This window comes from Coregonus lavaretus (genome assembly GCF_964263955.1).
Source record: "Coregonus lavaretus genome assembly, chromosome: 6".
Lineage (NCBI taxonomy): Eukaryota > Metazoa > Chordata > Actinopteri > Salmoniformes > Salmonidae > Coregonus > Coregonus lavaretus.
In genome coordinates this window covers 60,666,439-60,684,270 of record NC_139993.1, presented here as the reverse complement: position 1 = coordinate 60,684,270, position 17,832 = coordinate 60,666,439, and the positions used below count along the sequence as shown (strand labels likewise).

The window sequence follows — 17,832 nt, the reverse complement described above, 5'->3', positions numbered from 1 at the left end:
TGCTTTTATCCAGAGCGACTTACAGTTAGTAAGTGCATACATTTTTTTCATACTGGCCCCCCGTGGGAAACGAACCCACAACCCTGGCGCCATGCTCTACCAATTGAGCTACAGGGGACTACATCCAACTTGAAGGAGCTGGAGCAGTTTTGCCTTGAAGAATGGGCAAAAATCCCAGTGGCTAGATGTGCCAACCTTATGGAGACATACCCCAAGAGACTTGCAGCTGTAATTGCTGCAAAAGGTGGCTCAAAAGAGGGGGTGAATAGAAGAACGCTGAAGTTTTCTGTTTTTTTTGTCTTACTTCTCGTTTGTTTCACAAAAACAATTATTTAGCATCTTCAAAGTGGTAGGCATGTAGTGTAAATCAAATTATACAACCCCCCCAAAAAAATCAATTTAATTCCAGGTTGTAAGGCAACAAAATAGTAAAAATGCCAAGGGGGGTGAATAATTTCGCAAGCCACTGTAAGTGAGATGGTCTGTCAGTGTTGAAATACTGTAATATAAATGTAAGTGGATGGGAAGGAGGAAAAGGTGCATATTTCATACAGAATGAGAATGGCTCTTTCAGGCTCCAGCACTGCACTGAATAGCCTAACCATGAGGGAAGATGTAGCCTAGGATGCTGTCTTCTGCTGCTGCAACACTGTATTGAATAGCCTAGCTTCTCTTATCGCCAACTGAGAGCCTGAACACGTTAGGCCTAATTCGAAAAAAGTACAGATGTTGTATACAACACACACAACTCAATCAAACACAAATCATGTACCAGTCAATGAAATTTCATTTACATGATTTTGTGCAACATTTGTCACACTGGTCAACTTTTGAATGGGACATCAGAAGGCCAAATTTAGCACACTCACTATATGGTTGAAATTATTTTCGTTTACAGGGCCTAGCAACAAGCATTGTATCACGTATCAACATTTATTTACTAATTTAGTAGGCTATGTGGAAGACATAGCCACACCTGAATGTTGTCTTAAGTGATAAGAATCGGGAATAAACTGTCTGAACCGTAAATGCACAGCCACTGTAGGTTTGAACTTCTAGCTAAGAACTGCTACAAAATATCATATCAACTCTCCCTCTTCACCTCGCCCCCTTCCTGGATATCAGAGTGGGCGTGGCTTATGGCGGTTTAAACATTCTGAGGATCTCTGATTGGCCAGTCATTGTTTACCCCACAGCGATTGGAACGTGAAGTGGCCAACCTACGATATGATTGGCTAACAAACTAAAGCGAAATTCAAACTGAACGTAACTGCGAACAGAGAAACGTGTTTTCAGTCAGTTAGCGTTTAGCTCGCTGTAGTGAATAGTAAGGGAAATAACTACGTTCATTAGCTAGATATTTCTTGAGATGGTCCGGTGACCGACTTGCATTGATTTCTACAGAGAATTTTGGAAATGGCTCAGTTCTCAGCTAGTGGAGGTTTCCTGGATTTTAGTCCCATCAAGAAAGAAGATTCATCGGGTGTTTCTTATGACAATAAAGAAAACAATAGCTCGCATCCAGTTTTGAGTTTAGTTCAGTTTTCAAGGGCTCCGTTTGTAACATTTGGAAATGTAAAGTTGGGATCTTCCAAATCCTCAGTTCTTTGCATTGAGAATCCCGTTGAAGATGCAACCATAGAGGTGACAATTGATAAGATTGCATCGACGAAAGGCTTTTCCGTGGATCAAACCCGATTTACAATTCAGGTAAGGGAAATTATAGCTAGCTAGCGTGTGCTCAAATACAATAATATAACTAGCTAACTTAACGTTAGATGTCAACGAGTGGGGCTAGTTGGCATGACAGTCACTAAGTTAACGTTTGTTTTGTTAGCTGTCAGATGTAACGTAAGCTAACTAGCCAGCTAGCCAACAGTTGTCACAGATTTGTTTGAAGTTCTACTTGCTAGCTATCCATACATTTTAACCTTAGTTAGTTAACGTTATTTCCCCTGTCTTTTTTTTTTTGCAGCCTGAGGAACGTGTCAATTTGACAATAACTTGGACACCGATAGATGAAGGTGGTATTCGAGAGCTGATCACTTTCATTGCCAATGGGGTGGTCAAACACCAAGCCATTTTGCTAGGAAGGGCAGACGCACCTAAAAAGAGGAAGGTAACTTACTTTTTAGAATCTATATAGCCGAGCTATTGTATGCATATCGTTATGTTTTGCAACATAGCTAGCTAAGTCACACTAATATCAACATGTAGCCTAATAAATACAATGTCATTTTAACTATTTCAAAGCGTCACAAATGCTCTATACATAACTACAAACCACTTCATGTTATTTATTCCTTTGTTACAGAAGAGTCTGTGGGACTCAATCAAAAGCAAGAAGGCGTTTGATCTATCAGCCCCTCCAAGGGGCAAAAAAAACTCTGTGTCTTCCCTGAAGATGGCAGCCAACAAGACCTTCCAGGTGTCCCGGACGCCACAGTACAGACGGGAGAAGGTTCGGAGCCCACTCGCTTCACTCAACAAAAAAGCCTGCACACCTGTTGAAGGGCAGAAGTTTAAGCAGGATGTGTTGGGTCAGTTGAGCTTTGACAATGTCCAAAAGAACTCGCCTGTCGTCTTTCTAGTCCCCGCTGCAAATATAATCGATTCCTCTGATGCAGCAGCCAGCTACAGTTGCCCAGTAGGCACACCTGAGTGCAGAGACCTCACCAGACTACTGAACATGACTGTGTCCCCTGTGGGCACTCCAGACAGGTTTCAAAAGCTGATGCCCCGTATTCAGTCTATACAGAGCCCAGCCCATGTGATTGATGACGCTGTTGCTGACATAAGCCATACAGTGTTGGCCGGAACACCAGTGTTGTCTGTGAGAGATGCACTGGCCTTGATTGAGTCTGATCTAACTCATGTGGTTGGCGCAAGTCCTCCAAACGCATGCTCTAGCTTTGATTTCTCCCACTCCTTGGAGACAACAAATGGAGAGAAGAATTGTGGCCCTGACAAATCTGTGATTGATCTGAAAGCCCTGCCTGAAAGCCCCATCAAGTCAGAACCTCCACAGCCTAGACTAACCTTCTTCATCAAACCAGAACTTGTTACTGACAAGGAGGGCAGAATAGAGGTTGGAGAAGTTGTTCCTAAAGCCAAAAAGGTTACTTTCACCTCCTCCACAGTCATCAAAAGCAAACCAGCCCCTATCCAGGTGAGCAGTCCTGGGGTGAGGAGAATCAAAACCTCCAGGCGCCGTCTCCTGGAGAAAACACTGGAGTTGTCTTGGGAAAGTGGCCATTCAGAGTCAAACCCTGGTACTACAGTTACCCCTGGTCTCCCTGTCATCAACTCTGATGGAAGCCTAAACAGACTCTATGATTCTCCATTAACAATCTCCCCACGGGAGGCCAGGCTGCAGGCGCTGGAGTCAGCTTCCCTTAGCCCAGCTTGTTTGGATGATATCCCTGCTCCAGTCAACCTCTCCCTCAGCTCTCCTCTGCCCCTGACCCCCCTTACCGGTGGCCCCCAGCACCCTGGCCAGGATGAGTCCATTCTGGGAGCCACTCGGCTCCAGGCAGCACCAACAGTGGAACCTCTACCTGACCGGGCAGACGTGTTTCCTGTTTACAACCAGAGCCAGTTTGACATGGGGGTGGTGCGGAGCAAAAAGAGGAAGAGCGATGAGTTTCTGAGGGATGGAGGGGAGAAAGTGGAGGATGCTGCAGCGAAAACGTTCCATGTGAAAAGGAGTAGGGTGTCAACAGTGGTGAAGGCACCCAACAGACCAGCTCAGCAGAAGGGGTTCAGTGTCTCCTCTCACAGGCAGCAGACAAAAACATCAGGTGAGTTAGTAAATGTTGATTTTGAAATGTCCTCAGTATTCTCTGTAAACTAATGATTGAATTGTGTGGTGCAGCAGGACTAGGGGAACAAGCTCCAGCTGAGCACTATTCCCTTAACGAGTGTGGCAGCACTCTAATGGACTGCTGTGGAGTAGTAGGGCCTATGTGAACCCTGTGCAGTCACAACTTGCCTATTGCTTAGAATATTTCATATTCCCTGGTCTATACTTCTTAAATGATGTGATCTGTGTGTATTCTTGTTTTTCAGCTTCTGTGCGTACTACTTCTGCCTCATCCATGAGGGCTCCAAAGTCTGTATCCCCTGCCCGAGCCAAGCAGCCAGCTCCAAAACCTGGCCAGCGAGGTACAAAAACTTGACCTACAACAGGAAATACAGGACAGTACACTACAGAAACCATAGATGTATTGTACTGGTAAATGAGTAGGCCATTTTCCATGTGGAAGAGTTTTGCATGTCTTTATGTTTTCTACTCTGATCATAGGTGCGCAGTCTTTGAAATCTCTTGGTGGCTCATCTGTAAAAACTGCAAAGATTGTAGCTGTGGCCCAGTCCAAGCTCACATTCATCATGCCTGGTCAAACAGGTAACCTAGCCCTTTTGTTTTATATATATATATATACAGTGGGGAGAACAAGTATTTGATACACTGCCGATTTTGCAAGTTTTCCTACTTACAAAGCATGTAGAGGTCTGTAATTTTTATCATAGGTACACTTCAACTGTGAGAGACGGAATCTAAAACAAAAATCCAGAAAATCACATTGTATGCTTTTTAAGTAATTCATTTGCATTTTATTGCATGAAGTGGTAGGCCACACAAGCTCACAGAACGGGACCGGCGAGTGCTAAAGCGGGTAGCGCGTAAAAATCGTCTGTCCTCGGCTGCAACACTCACTACCGAGTTACAAACTGCCTCTGGAAGCAACGTCAGCACAATAACTGTTCATTGGGAGCTTCATGAAATGGGTTTCCATGGCCGAGCAGCTGCACACAAGCCTAAAATCACCAATGCCAAGCGTCGGCTGGAGTGGTGTAAAGCTCGCCGCCATTGGACTCTGGAGCAGTGGAAACGCGTTCTCTGGAGTGATGAATCACGCTTCACCATCTGGCAGTTCGACTGACTAATCTGGGTTTGGCGGATGCCAGGAGAACGCTACCTGCCCGAATGCATAGTTCCAACTAAAGTTTGGTGGAGGAATAATGGTCTGGGGCTGTTTTTCATGGTTCAGGCTAGGCCCCTTTAGTTCCAGTGAAGGGAAATCTTAAAACTACAGCATACAATGACATTCTAGACAATTCTGTGTTTCCAACTTTGTGGCAACAGTTTGGGAAAGACCCTTTCCTGTTTTACCATGACAATGCCCTAGTTCACAAAGCGAGGTCCATACAGAAATGGTTTGTCGAGATCGGTGTGGAAGAACTTGACTGGCCTGCACAGAGCCCTGACTTCAACCCCATCAAACACCTTTGGGATGAATTGGAACGCCGACTGCGAGCCAGGCCTAATCGCCCAACATCAGTGCCCGACCTCACTAATGCTCTTGTGGCTGAATAGAAGCAAGTCCCTGCAGCAATGTTTACATTTACATTTTAGTCATTTATCAGACGCTCTTATCCAGAGCGACTTACAGTTAGTGAGTGCATACATTTTTATTTTTTTATACTGGAATCGAACCCACAACCCTGGCGTTGCAAATGCCATGCTCTACCAACTGAGCTACATCCCTGCCGGCCATTCCCTCCCCTACCCTGGACGACGCTGGGCCAATTGTGCGCCGCCCCATGGGTCTCCCGGTCGCGGCCGGCTACGACAGAGCCTGGACTAATGTTCCAACATCTAGTGGAAAGCCTTCCTAGAAGAGTGGAGGCTGTTATAGCATCATAGGGGGGACCAACTCCATATTAATGCCCACGATTTTTGGATAAGATGTTCAAGCAGGTGACCACATAGTTTGTGTATATATATATATATATATATCTCACTCGCGCTCTAATCCACTGTCGTGTCCTATATTTCCATGTGCTGTCACTTACGGAATATACTTGTCTCTTGCAGCCATACCAAGACATCCGATGCCGTTCGCTGCGAAGAACATGTTCTATGACGAGCGCTGGATAGAGAAACAGGAGACTGGGTTTACCTGGTGGATCAACTACGTCCTCACCCCTGATGACTTCAAGGTCAACACGGAGGTCACCAAAGGTAATGTTCACCTGGATAGGAAAGACGTGGTCCTCTGTAGCTCAGCTGGTAGAGCACGGCGCTTGTAACGCCAAGGTAGTGGGTTCGATCCCCGGGACCACCCATACACAAAAAAAATGTATGCACGCATGACTGTAAGTCGCTTTGGATAAAAGCGTCTGCTAAATGGCATATTATATTATTAAATTAAAGGAGTACTGTTAGTCCCGAGACTGTCTCACCATGACGTGTTGTCTTGGTGTGCTAGAGCTCTGGTAGAGGCACCGCTGTTCTTATTCACTGACTGGCCCTCCTATAGACCAGTCAGCCACACGCTCGATGACAACTTCCTACTTGGCACACTGCTACCCATGGGCATTTGTGGCATGATAGCCAATTGATGGCATGATGCAGAATTTTCAAATAGTGGTTTTAATTCGTAGGTAAGATAAAAAATGTATGTATTTGTATAATCTGTTTGCTCATATCTTGCTCTATCTATGCGAAACATCACAAATTATACAGAATTCCATTGCTTCATATCTCTCCGTCTCTCTTTCTGTGTAGTGAATGCTGTATCCCTGGCGATGGGCGGTAATGAGAAGTTTGCCGTCAACGAGGCTCCCACCAAAGAGGAGATGTCGTTTAGTACGTACACGGCCAGACGGCGGCTCAACCGGCTGCGTCGCTCCGCCTGCCAGCTTTTCACCTCCGAGCCCATGGTCAAAGCCATCCAGAGGCTGGAGTTGGAGGTTGAGGCTAGAAGGCTACTGGTACGCAAGGACCGCCATCTTTGGAAGGACATCGGTATGTATGCACGCTGGTGTTAGACATATGTAACCTAGTCTGATTCATATGGATGTGTTAATACTCAAATTCAATTATAAGTTGTATGTCTTTTCTAAGTAGTAGTATGCATATTCGAAGGTTCAGGACCAAAAGCCTATGCAAAGTTTTTGTTGAACTTGTTTTTGTAGGGGAACGCCAAAAGGTTCTCAACTGGCTTCTATCCTACAATCCTCTTTGGTTACGGATTGGACTTGAGGTACAGTCAGTCATATAATGGTTTTATTTGTTTTACGTTTTCCTAAATGTCTATTGTCCTTGTTCAAGTCTCATGAAATGCAACCTGTTTTCAGACGATCTACGGGGAGATGATCTCGCTGGAGAGCAACAGTGACGTCATGGGCCTGGCCATGTTCATTCTGAAACGCTTGCTGTGGAACCCTGACATCGCTGCAGAGTTCAGACATGCCAAAGTACCCAACCTCTATAAAGATGGTAATGCATTGCTCTCCTGTCTGCCATTATGTTCAGCTTTTTTTGTTGCTATTTTCATATATTTTTCTGTTGAATGGAAGATGCTATGAAGTGTATTATATTAGTTGGTCATTGATTGTTTTTGGTCTCTTTTGTGCAGGCCACGAGGAGGCGCTGTCTCGTTTCACTCTGAAGAAGCTTCTCCTCATGGTGTGCTTCCTGGATAAGGCCAAAGAGTCCAGGATGATCGAACACGACCCTTGTCTGTTCTGCATGGATGCAGAATTCAAGGTAAGGTGACACCAACTCCTGTGGCCACAAATTAAGTAATCTGTCTGACAGATGTTAATCGCTCTTTCTGGTTTCATTCCTTTGCCCCTGTAGTACCTCTCGTTGATTTCTTGATTGTTTTATGTTCTCCAGACTACCAAGGACCTGCTGCTGGCGTTCTCCAGGGACTTCCTGAGTGGAGAGGGGATCCTCCCCCGTCACCTGGGTTACATGGGCCTACCGGTCTCCCACGTCCAGACCCCTCTGGATGAGTTCAACTTCGCTGTCAAGAATCTGGGCGTCGACCTGAAGTGTGGAATCCGTCTAGTGTAAGACACATTATCACACCCATCCTTTTGGTGTCACTGTTAGGCTGGAAAGAAAGCCTGCACAAAGTGTTGGCTCTCCAGGTTAAGGGTTGGTGACTGTATTGCCGTATGTTTTTCTGTCAGGCGTGTGATGGAGCTGTTCATCCAGGACTGGAGCCTGTCCCGTAAACTGAGGATGCCTGCAATCAGTCGTCTGCAGAAGGTCCACAACGTTGACCTAGCCCTGCAGGTGCTCAGAGCCAGAGGGGTTGACCTCAAGGATGAGCATGGTAAGTTCACACTGTTTTTTTTTTTCTCTCCAATTCTTTATTGTTGTTAAATAAAATTTGACAAAATAACAAATGAATGATAAACTCTGCTAGTTAGACAGCGAGGTGTCCCTGTGAAGATTAAAGAGCGACTACCCCAAAATGTACTACCTAGAGTGAATAGGATAATTTCAGTCAAAGTCAGTCTCGTCTAAAACAGATTTACAAGATGATAGGAAAAAATAGAATGTCACGGAATGAAGGGTACCGTAACAGTTTTTCTTGGGTTTATTTTAATCCTGCCAACAGCACACAAGTAATCATCAATTCAGAGCACAGCTGCATGCGACCAGATCACAATGGTCAATTTGGCTTGACATTGGATATCCCTATGGGGCTAGTTAGGGACCCTCAGTAAATTACATAATGTACATTGGATAATAGCTCCAAATTTCAATGACTTAACTTCAAAACCAATTATAAATTGTAGAAAATCATATACAGTGGGGGGAAAAAAGTATTTAGTCAGCCACCAATTGTGCAAGTTCTGCCACTTAAAAATATGAGAGAGGCCTGTAATTTTCATCATAGGTACACGTCAACTATGACAGACAAAATGAGAATTTTTTTCCAGAAAATCACATTGTAGGATTTTTAATGAATTTATTTGCAAATTATGGTGGAAAATAGGTATTTGGTCAATAACAAAAGTTTCTCAATACTTTGTTATATAACCTTTGTTGGCAATGACACAGGTCAAACGTTTTCTGTAAGTCTTCACAAGGTTTTCACACACTGTTGCTGGTATTTTGGCCCATTCCTCCATGCAGATCTCCTCTAGAGCAGTGATGTTTTGGGGCTGTCGCTGGGCAACACAGACTTTCAACTCCCTCCAAAGACTTTCTATGGGGTTAAGATCTGGAGACTGGCTAGGCCACTCCAGGACCTTGAAATGCTTCTTACGAAGCCACTCCTTCGTTGCCCGGGCGGTGTGTTTGGGATCATTGTCATACTGAAAGACCCAGCCACGTTTCATCTTCAATGCCCTTGCTGATGGAAGGAGGTTTTCACTCAAAATCTCACGATACATGGCCCCATTCATTCTTTCCTTTACACGGATCAGTCGTCCTGGTCCATTTGCAGAAAAACAACCCCAAAGCATGATGTTTCCACCCCCATGCTTCACAGTAGGTATGGTGTTCTTTGGATGCAACTCAGCATTCTTTGTCCTCCAAACACGACGAGTTGAGTTTTTACCAAAAAGTTCTATTTTGGTTTCATCTGACCATATGACATTCTCCCAATCCTCTTCTGGATCATCCAAATGCACTCTAGCAAACTTCAGACGGGCCTGGACATGTACTGGCTTAAGCAGGGGGACACGTCTGGCACTGCAGGATTTGAGTCCCTGGCGGCGTAGTGTGTTACTGATGGTAGGCTTTGTTACTTTGGTCCCAGCTCTCTGCAGGATTTTTGCTCACCGTTCTTGTGATCATTTTGACCCCACGGGGCGAGATCTTGCGTGGAGCCCCAGATCAAGGGAGATTATCCGTGGTCTTGTATGTCTTCCATTTCCTAATAATTCCTCCCACAGTTGATTTCTTCAAACCAAGCTGCTTACCTATTGCAGATTCAGTCTTCCCAGCCTGGTGCAGGTCTACAATTTTGTTTTTGGTGTCCTTTGACAGCTCTTTGGTCTTGGCCATAGTGGAGTTTGGAGTGTGACTGTTTGAGGTTGTGGACAGGTGTCTTTTATACTGATAACAAGTTCAAACAGGTGCCATTAATACAGGTTACGAGTGGAGGACAGAGGAGCCTCTTAAAGAAGAAGTTACAGGTCTGTGAGAGCCAGAAATCTTGTTTGTTTGTAGGTGACCAAATACTTATTTTCCACCATAATTTGCAAATAAATTCATAAAAAATCCTACAATGTGATTTTCTGGATTTTTTTTTCTCAATTTGTCTGTCATAGTTGACGTGTACCTATGATGAAAATTACAGGCCTCTCATCTTTTTAAGTGGGAGAACTTGCACAATTGGTGGCTGACCAAATACTTTTTTTCCCCCACTGTACAAATATTGAAGGCTTTTAATGAAACAACTAAAAGATATGCAACATGAAAATGTCTCAATTACATTGTGTAATTTATTGACGGTCCCTGGGGAGGCAGGTAGCTTAGTGGTTAAGAGCGTTGTGCCAGTAACCGAAAGGTCGCTGGTTCTAATCCCCGAGCCAACTAGGTGAAAAATCTGTCGATGTGCCCTTGAGCAAGGCACTTAACCCTACTTGCTCCTGTAAGTCGCTCTGGATAAGAGTGTCTGCTAAATGACTAAAATGAAATGAAATGAACTATCCCCAGAGATGGGCTATCCAAAGTTAAACCGATTTTTGCCATGGTCGCACATCAGCCGGCTGAAGCTAATTGGGTGAATTATTTGGTTAACTCTTCCCACCTGCGGACACACACAAGACACCTGCATCAAACCACACCCTGAACCAACTCTTGTTTTAATTAAGTCTTGGCCGCTAGCATTTCTTAATGAACCAAATCTAAAACCAGGCCAAATCAGGAAGTGCAAGGCCTCCCAAGTGGCGCAGCGGTCTAAGGAGTCACTACAGACCCGGGTTCGATCCTGGGCCGTGTCGCAGCCGGCTGCGACAGGGAGACCATGAGGCGGCGCACAATTGGCCCAGCGTCGTCCGCGTTAGGGGAGGGTTTGGCCGGCCGGGATGTCCTTGTCCCATCGCGCTCTTGCGACTCCTGTGGCGGGCCGGGCGCATGCACGCTGACACGGTCGCCAGTTGTACAGTGTTTCCTCCGACACATTTGCGCGGCTGGCTTCCGGGTTAAGCGAGCAGTGTGTCAAGAAGCAGTGCGGCTTGGCAGGATCGTGTTTCGGAGGACGCATAGCTCTCGACCTTCGCCTCTCCCGAGTCCGTACGGGAGTTGCAGCGACGGGACAAGACTGTCACTACCAATTGGATATCACGAAAAAGGAGTAATAAAATAAATAAATCAGGTAGTGCAGTCGCCCTTTAACTAAGTGCCATTATGTCTCCCAGATGCTGTCATTGACTCCAGAGATATTGTGGATGGACACAGGGAGAAGACACTGAGCCTGCTGTGGAAGATCATCTTTACCTTCCAGGTACGTTTCATATTTCATAACCTGACTGACTTTGGATAAGCGTCCCCTCCTCGGCTTCATCCACTCCCATTTACAATAACACAACACTTTTTCTCCCACATTCCACTCTGTTTTCATGAATGAACTCTCCCCCCCCCCTTCTGTCCAGGTGGAGGTGCTTCTGGACGAGGACCAGCTGAGAGAAGAGATCAGTTTCCTTAAACACACCTGGACAACCAAACAGAGGCTGGCCTCACTGAGGGCCGACAAAGGTGTGCTGCAGAAGACTGCCAAGCCTAGACCCCTGTTCGAACACAGTAGCTCAAAGATCACTCTGCTCATGGACTGGGTCAATGCTGTCTGTCAGTTCTACCACTTGATGGTGAGTGTGTTGGTGACCTGTTTCAAAAATTTCTCATCTCTTTTTTAAAGAAATGCAGGCGTACTCAATGTTCAGGGAATGGTTGTGGATGTGATTTATAAAATAAAACGTTTTAAACAACTCTATACACTTCACATGAATTCAAAATGTGTATCTCTTGTCTCTCTCCAGGCAGAGAACTTCACGGTGTCGTTCTCAGACGGTCGTGTCCTCTGCTACCTGATCCATCACTACCACCCCAGCCACCTACCAGCAAACGGCGTCAGCCACAACACCACCCAAACGGTGGAGTGCTCCCAGAGAGGACGAGTCGAACTCAACAGCTCCTCTAGCGACTCGGACAACTCCTTTGACACCTGGCCCACCACACAAAATGGTATTTCTTCCCAAACGCATCCATTCAGTGAAGCAGTTAAAAAGTTTTAGTTGTGTAATAAGAAAACGGACCGGTAAATGACTGATTTTTCTATAATGTATTGTGAATATGCCCAGAGTCGCCATCGATGGAGTTCAAAGAGCTTCTGGAGAATGAAAAGAATAACTTCAGGCTTGTCAACACTGCAGTGTCTGACCTGGGAGGGGTTCCTGCCATGATCAACCCAGCTGACATGTCAAACACTATCCCCAATGAGAAGGTGGGAGGGGCTTTATGATCTACCTAGGCTTGACTGTGTGCATTTCTTTTCAGGGAAAACTTGGGAACTGTTTCAACACTCATTCACTTCAATATATTCTTGTAATTGTCAGTGCCTTTTTTTTTTTTTTGGACAAGTATGCTGAATCTCTGAAGTGTTTCCAGACCCATTTGATCTGTGTTTATCTGTTCCAGGTGGTGACATGTTACCTGTCCTTCCTGTGTGCCCGTCTTCTGGACCTGCGGAATGAGACCCGTGCTGCCAGGGTCATCCAGGGAGCTTGGAGAAAGTACCGGCTGAAGAAGGATCTGAAGCTTTACCAGGTGCGTCTTGTCTATATTACCTCTAAAAGTCATGACAACTAGTCCTGACATCCTCTTACTGTTTTTCTGTGTTTTTCTGATCTCTTGTACATTGAAAAACTTCTGTCATCTCACCTATCCCCTCATCTGGTATAGGAAAGGACTATAGCTGCAGGGAAGATCCAGGTGCTGGTCAGGCAGTTTCTTCAGAGACGCAGAGCTGTGCGTCAGACCGCTGCAGCCATCCGCATCCAGGCTGCATGGAGGGGCTACTCGGTACGGAACGCCCTGACACTGAGGAGAAGGGCTCTACTCGGGGCTCTCCAGGTTGCTGCTGCCACCACAATCCAAGTATGTTTCTTTAGTATTCTATAATTTCAGAGATGGGCCGTTGTTCCTACTTACCTACCCACCCACCCATCGTGCTCATACTTAAGGGACCTGCTCGCCATTAGTTGTAGCTATACTACATGCATGAGTTACAGTATGCAAAGCAGTCTCTGGCAGTTTGCGTCACTGTGGAAAGATCTAGAACAGTAATGATAACTGCTAATAGGTTTGAGTAATCTAAGCACATTTCACTTGTCTTACAGGCACAATGGAAAAAGCATGTTACCTTGAAAAACTACCAGCGCTTGAGATTGCACGTTGTTAAAGTTCAAGCTCTCTGGCGGATGAAGATGGCGGTCGCTACCTACAGAAGGACCCAGTGGGCCGCAACAGTAATTCAGAAGCATGTTAGGGCCTCGACTCGGGCAAGGAAAGAGTGTGAACGTTACCGCTCACTGAAATCAGCAGCTGTCAAAATCCAGAGAAACTATCGGAGACGGAAGACTCGGAGACTGCAGAGGGAGAACCATGCTGCCACAGTGATACAATCTGCATTTAAGAAATGGCACAGTGACAAAATGGCCCGAAGAACCTCGGCTGCCCTAAAGATTCAGTCTCGCTACAGAATGCACAGGTGCCAAAAACGGTACGTTAGCATCCAGCGGAGCGCCATTCTCGTTCAGGCTTGGTGTAGAGGTCATGCACAGAGACACAACTTTGAGACATTAAAACTGCAGCATCACTCTGCCACTGTCATCCAAAGTGTTTTTAGGGCAAGCACGGTCAGAAAACAGATGGCAACGATGAGACAGTCCTCGGTCGTGATTCAGCGTTGGTTCAGGGCCTCTGTACAAAGAGATGCAGGGAGGCAACAGTTCCTGAAAATGAGATGTGCAGCTGTTACCATACAGTCCGCTTATCGTGTACATACGGCTCGGAGACTAACGCAACAACAGAATCAGGCAGCCACAGTCATCCAGACAGCTTTCAAGAAGTTTGTGGCCAGAAGGAAATTCTTGTCCTTGAAAAAATCAGCAATTGTTGTCCAACAGCAATTTAGAGCCAGGCTATTGGGGGAGAAATCAAGAAAAGAATATATGGCCCTCCAATATTCTGCATTGAGAATACAAGCTATCTGGAGAGGTAGGGCAGAGAGGAGGAGGATTGAAAAACTGCATAAATGTGCCACACTCATTCAGTCTTCTTACCGTAGACATGTGTTGCAGTCACAGTTCAGGTCAAGAAAGGAGGCTGCTTTGGCCATCCAAAGCCAATATAGAGCTTATAGGGCAGGGAAAGAAATTCGAACCGAGTATCTCCAGGTCAAGAAAGCTGCTGTTACTTTACAAGCCAGGTTCCGTGGCATGAGAGTCAGGCAAGAGCTGAGACAAAAACACCAGGCCGCCGCTGTCCTTCAGTCAGCAGTGAGAGTCTTTCTCTGTAGAAGAAGATATGTGTTGCTGCAACGTGCTGCTATAGTCCTACAGAGTCGATACCGGGCTCTTGTAGCAGGCAGAACACAGCGAGAGCAGTACAGACAGTTGAAATGGGACACAGTAAAGCTACAGGCTGCTTACCGGGGATCCAGAGTCCGAAGAGACCTAAGGACAAAACGCGACGCTGCTACAGTCATCCAAGCTCAGTTTAGGATGCACAAAGCGCGTTTGGCCTATCTTGCCACAAAGGTGGCGGCCATCATCGTACAGCAGCATTACAGGGCCAATCGGCTCAGAGATCTACAGATGCAGCGGTACACCTCGATGAAGTCCGCTGCAGTGGTGATTCAGGCAATGTATCGCGGTCACAGAGCAAGAATGGAGGTTGCTAGGATGCACCAAGCAGCCGTGGTCATTCAGAGGAGGTTCCTCAGTTTCAGGGACAGGAAACGCTTCCTTGCGGTCAAAACTGCTGTTCTACTATGTCAACAGAGATGCAGGGATGTGGCCATGATAAGAAAAGACCAGAAGGACTATCTGTTGAAGCGTAGGGCAGCCACTGCTCTGCAAGCAGCTTTCAGAGGGATGAAGGTCCGGAAGCAGTTGCAGACTGAACGCAGAGCAGCCATACTCATTCAATCTCACGTCCGAAAACACCTGCAGAGGGCGCACTATAAGAGGCTTCAGTGGGCTGTGAACACAGTGCAGGCTCGTTACAGAGCCAACAAGAAGATGATTGAAGACAGGAAAGCACTGAGTGTAAAGAGGAATGCTTCTGTTGTGTTACAGGCTGCCTTCCGGGGCATGCGATCAAGACTGCGCATTAGAGAGATGCACAAGGCCGCCAGTGTTCTCCAGAGAAGTTACAGGGCTCACTGCTTACGCCGACAGTACCTCTCCTTGAGATCCTCTGTCCTTGCCATTCAACATAAATATCGTGCCACTGTTGCAGCAAAACAGCAGATGCTGCTCTACCAACGAATGCGCAGTGCTGCGATCCTCCTCCAAGCAGCCTACAGAGGCCAGAGAGACAGAAAGGAGATCAGTCTTCAACATCAAGCTGCCACCACAATCCAGGCTGGCTTCAGAAAGCACAGAGAGGAAGTCAAGTTCCAGGCCATGAGATTTGCTGCCATCATCATCCAGAGATACTTCAGATCTCACATTCAAATGAAACTAGACCGAGACAGATTCATAAAGCTCAGAGAGTCTGCCATAGTCCTTCAGGCAGCTTTCAGAGGGTATCTCGTTCGGCAAGACATTGCTAAGATGCACAGAGCTGCTTCTGTAATTCAGGCCAATTTCAGGATGTACAAGGAGCAGGTCAAGTTCCAGGCCATGAGACTGTCTGCCATAATCATTCAGAGATACTTCAGATCTCACATTCAAAGGAAACAAGACCGAGACGAGTTCTTGACACTGAAGGATTCAGCCATAGTCCTTCAGGCAGCTTTCAGAGGGTATCTCGTTCGGCAAGACATTGCTAAGATGCACAGAGCTGCTTCTGTGATTCAGGCCAGTTTCAGGACGCACAAGGAGCAGGTCAAGTTCCAGGCCATGAGGTTTGCTGCCATCATCATTCAGAGGTACTTCAGATCTCACATTCAAATGAAACTAGACCGAGACAGATTCATAAAGCTCAGAGAGTCTGCCATAGTCCTTCAGGAAGCTTTCAGAGGGAAGAAGGTCCGGAAGCAGTTGCAGACTGAACGCAGAGCAGCCATACTCATTCAATCTCATGTCCGAAAACACCTGCAGAGGGCGCACTATAAGAGGCTTCAGTGGGCTGTGAACACAGTGCAGGCTCGTTACAGAGCCAACAAGAAGATGATTGAAGACAGGAAAGCACTGAGTGTAAAGAGGAATGCTGTTATCGTGTTACAGGCTGCCTTCCGGGGCATGCGATCAAGACTGCGCATTAGAGAGATGCACAAGGCCGCCAGTGTTCTCCAGAGAAGTTACAGGGCTCACTGCTTACGCCGACAGTACCTCTCCTTGAGATCCTCTGTCCTTGCCATTCAACATAAATATCGTGCCACTGTTGCAGCAAAACAGCAGATGCTGCTCTACCAACGAATGCGTAGTGCTGTGATCCTCCTCCAAGCAGCCTACAGAGGCCAGAGAGACAGAAAGGAGATCAGTCTTCAACATCAAGCTGCCACCACAATCCAGGCTGTCTTCAGAAGGCACAGAGAGGAAGTCAAGTTCCAGGCCATGAGATTTGCTGCCATCATCATCCAGAGATACTTCAGATCTCACATTCAAATGAAACTAGACCGAGACAGATTCATAAAGCTCAGAGAGTCTGCCATAGTCCTTCAGGCAGCTTTCAGAGGTTATCGCGTTCGAGAAGACTTTGCTAAGATGCACAGAGCTGCCACTGTGATCCAGGCCAACTTCAGGATGCACAAGCAGCAGTCTGCTTATAGGAGGCAGCATTGGGCAGCCAGTGTTCTTCAGCAAAGATTCAGAGCTCAAAGATTGAGAAACTCTCAGTTGGAGAACTACCATCAGATGAGAAATGCTGTGATAAACCTTCAGGCTTTGTTCAGGGGAAAACAAGCAAAGGAGCTGGCAAAACAGAAGAGAGCAGCCAGGAAGATTCAGTCATTTCTGATGATGAGCATCGGACGACAACGCTTCTTGAAGGAAAAAGCTGCTGCTGTGTCGATCCAGTCTGCCTTCAGAAGACACCAGGCAAGGACACGGTACACCAAAACACAAGCCTCTGCCGTCACGATCCAAAGATGGTACAGGTCATGCAACGTGCTCAGACGACAAAGGGACGATTACTTGGCCATCAGAGAAGCTGCTGTGAAACTTCAGTCAGCCATCCGTGGAACACTGGCGAGAAGGCTGGCGAGACGCAAACGTGCGGCGGTCATGATCCAGTCCGTGATACGCATGTCCATCCAACGGAGGAAGTATCTGACCCTGCGATCCAGCACAGTAAAGCTGCAGTCTCACTGCAGGGCTTGGACGGCGAGGAGGAGTTTCCTGAAGCGTCGGTCAGCGGCCGCGACTCTCCAAAAGCACTACAGAAGCTGGCAGGTCCAGAGAGAGCAGCGGTCCCTGTACCTAAAGACCCTGACCAGTGTCCAAACGCTGCAGGCCAGAGTGCGTGGACACATCCAACTCAAGAGGTACCAGAAGCTCAAGAGAAGTGCAGTCACAATTCAGGTGTGTACCAAAGTCTTCTTTCCTCTATAGTCTATTTGATGTAAACATTCTTTGGATTTATTAAAAAGACCGTAACTACATGCCAAAATTGGACAGTAGTTGACTAAAATTACTGTTCCTTTTTCCATACAGGCATTTTACCGTGGAATGGTAGAGAGGCGACGGTTCCAGCGTCAAAGGGCATCTGCTGCTTTAATACAGGAATGTTTCAGGGCCCATCTCCTCTGCCAAAGAGAGAGGGCAAAGTACCTGGAAATGAAGAAGTCTGCTGTTCTTATTCAGGTTAGTAATCAATCAACTACTACTGCTAATAATATTCCATACTGA

The 17,832-nt window shown here is 46.4% G+C and overlaps 1 protein-coding gene across 1 annotated transcript in view; it reads left to right on the top strand.

Annotated features, from left to right (window-relative positions):
• The first annotated feature begins 1,381 nt into the window (after nucleotides 1–1,381).
• The window catches only part of aspm (assembly factor for spindle microtubules), a 25,140-nt gene continuing 8,689 nt past the window's right edge, over nucleotides 1,382–17,832 (top strand). Inside the window, exons 1-20 of the mRNA XM_084163799.1 lie at nucleotides 1,382–1,710; nucleotides 1,976–2,119; nucleotides 2,315–3,800; nucleotides 4,069–4,164; nucleotides 4,304–4,405; nucleotides 5,879–6,025; nucleotides 6,572–6,811; nucleotides 6,982–7,049; nucleotides 7,144–7,285; nucleotides 7,425–7,555; nucleotides 7,688–7,863; nucleotides 7,987–8,132; nucleotides 11,176–11,261; nucleotides 11,410–11,622; nucleotides 11,794–12,025; nucleotides 12,115–12,257; nucleotides 12,452–12,580; nucleotides 12,716–12,910; nucleotides 13,153–17,505; nucleotides 17,638–17,787. Of these exons, the coding sequence (XP_084019925.1) occupies nucleotides 1,417–1,710; nucleotides 1,976–2,119; nucleotides 2,315–3,800; nucleotides 4,069–4,164; nucleotides 4,304–4,405; nucleotides 5,879–6,025; nucleotides 6,572–6,811; nucleotides 6,982–7,049; nucleotides 7,144–7,285; nucleotides 7,425–7,555; nucleotides 7,688–7,863; nucleotides 7,987–8,132; nucleotides 11,176–11,261; nucleotides 11,410–11,622; nucleotides 11,794–12,025; nucleotides 12,115–12,257; nucleotides 12,452–12,580; nucleotides 12,716–12,910; nucleotides 13,153–17,505; nucleotides 17,638–17,787 (8,673 nt within the window). The 5' untranslated portion in view covers nucleotides 1,382–1,416. The remainder of the gene's footprint in view (nucleotides 1,711–1,975; nucleotides 2,120–2,314; nucleotides 3,801–4,068; nucleotides 4,165–4,303; nucleotides 4,406–5,878; nucleotides 6,026–6,571; nucleotides 6,812–6,981; nucleotides 7,050–7,143; nucleotides 7,286–7,424; nucleotides 7,556–7,687; nucleotides 7,864–7,986; nucleotides 8,133–11,175; nucleotides 11,262–11,409; nucleotides 11,623–11,793; nucleotides 12,026–12,114; nucleotides 12,258–12,451; nucleotides 12,581–12,715; nucleotides 12,911–13,152; nucleotides 17,506–17,637; nucleotides 17,788–17,832) is intronic.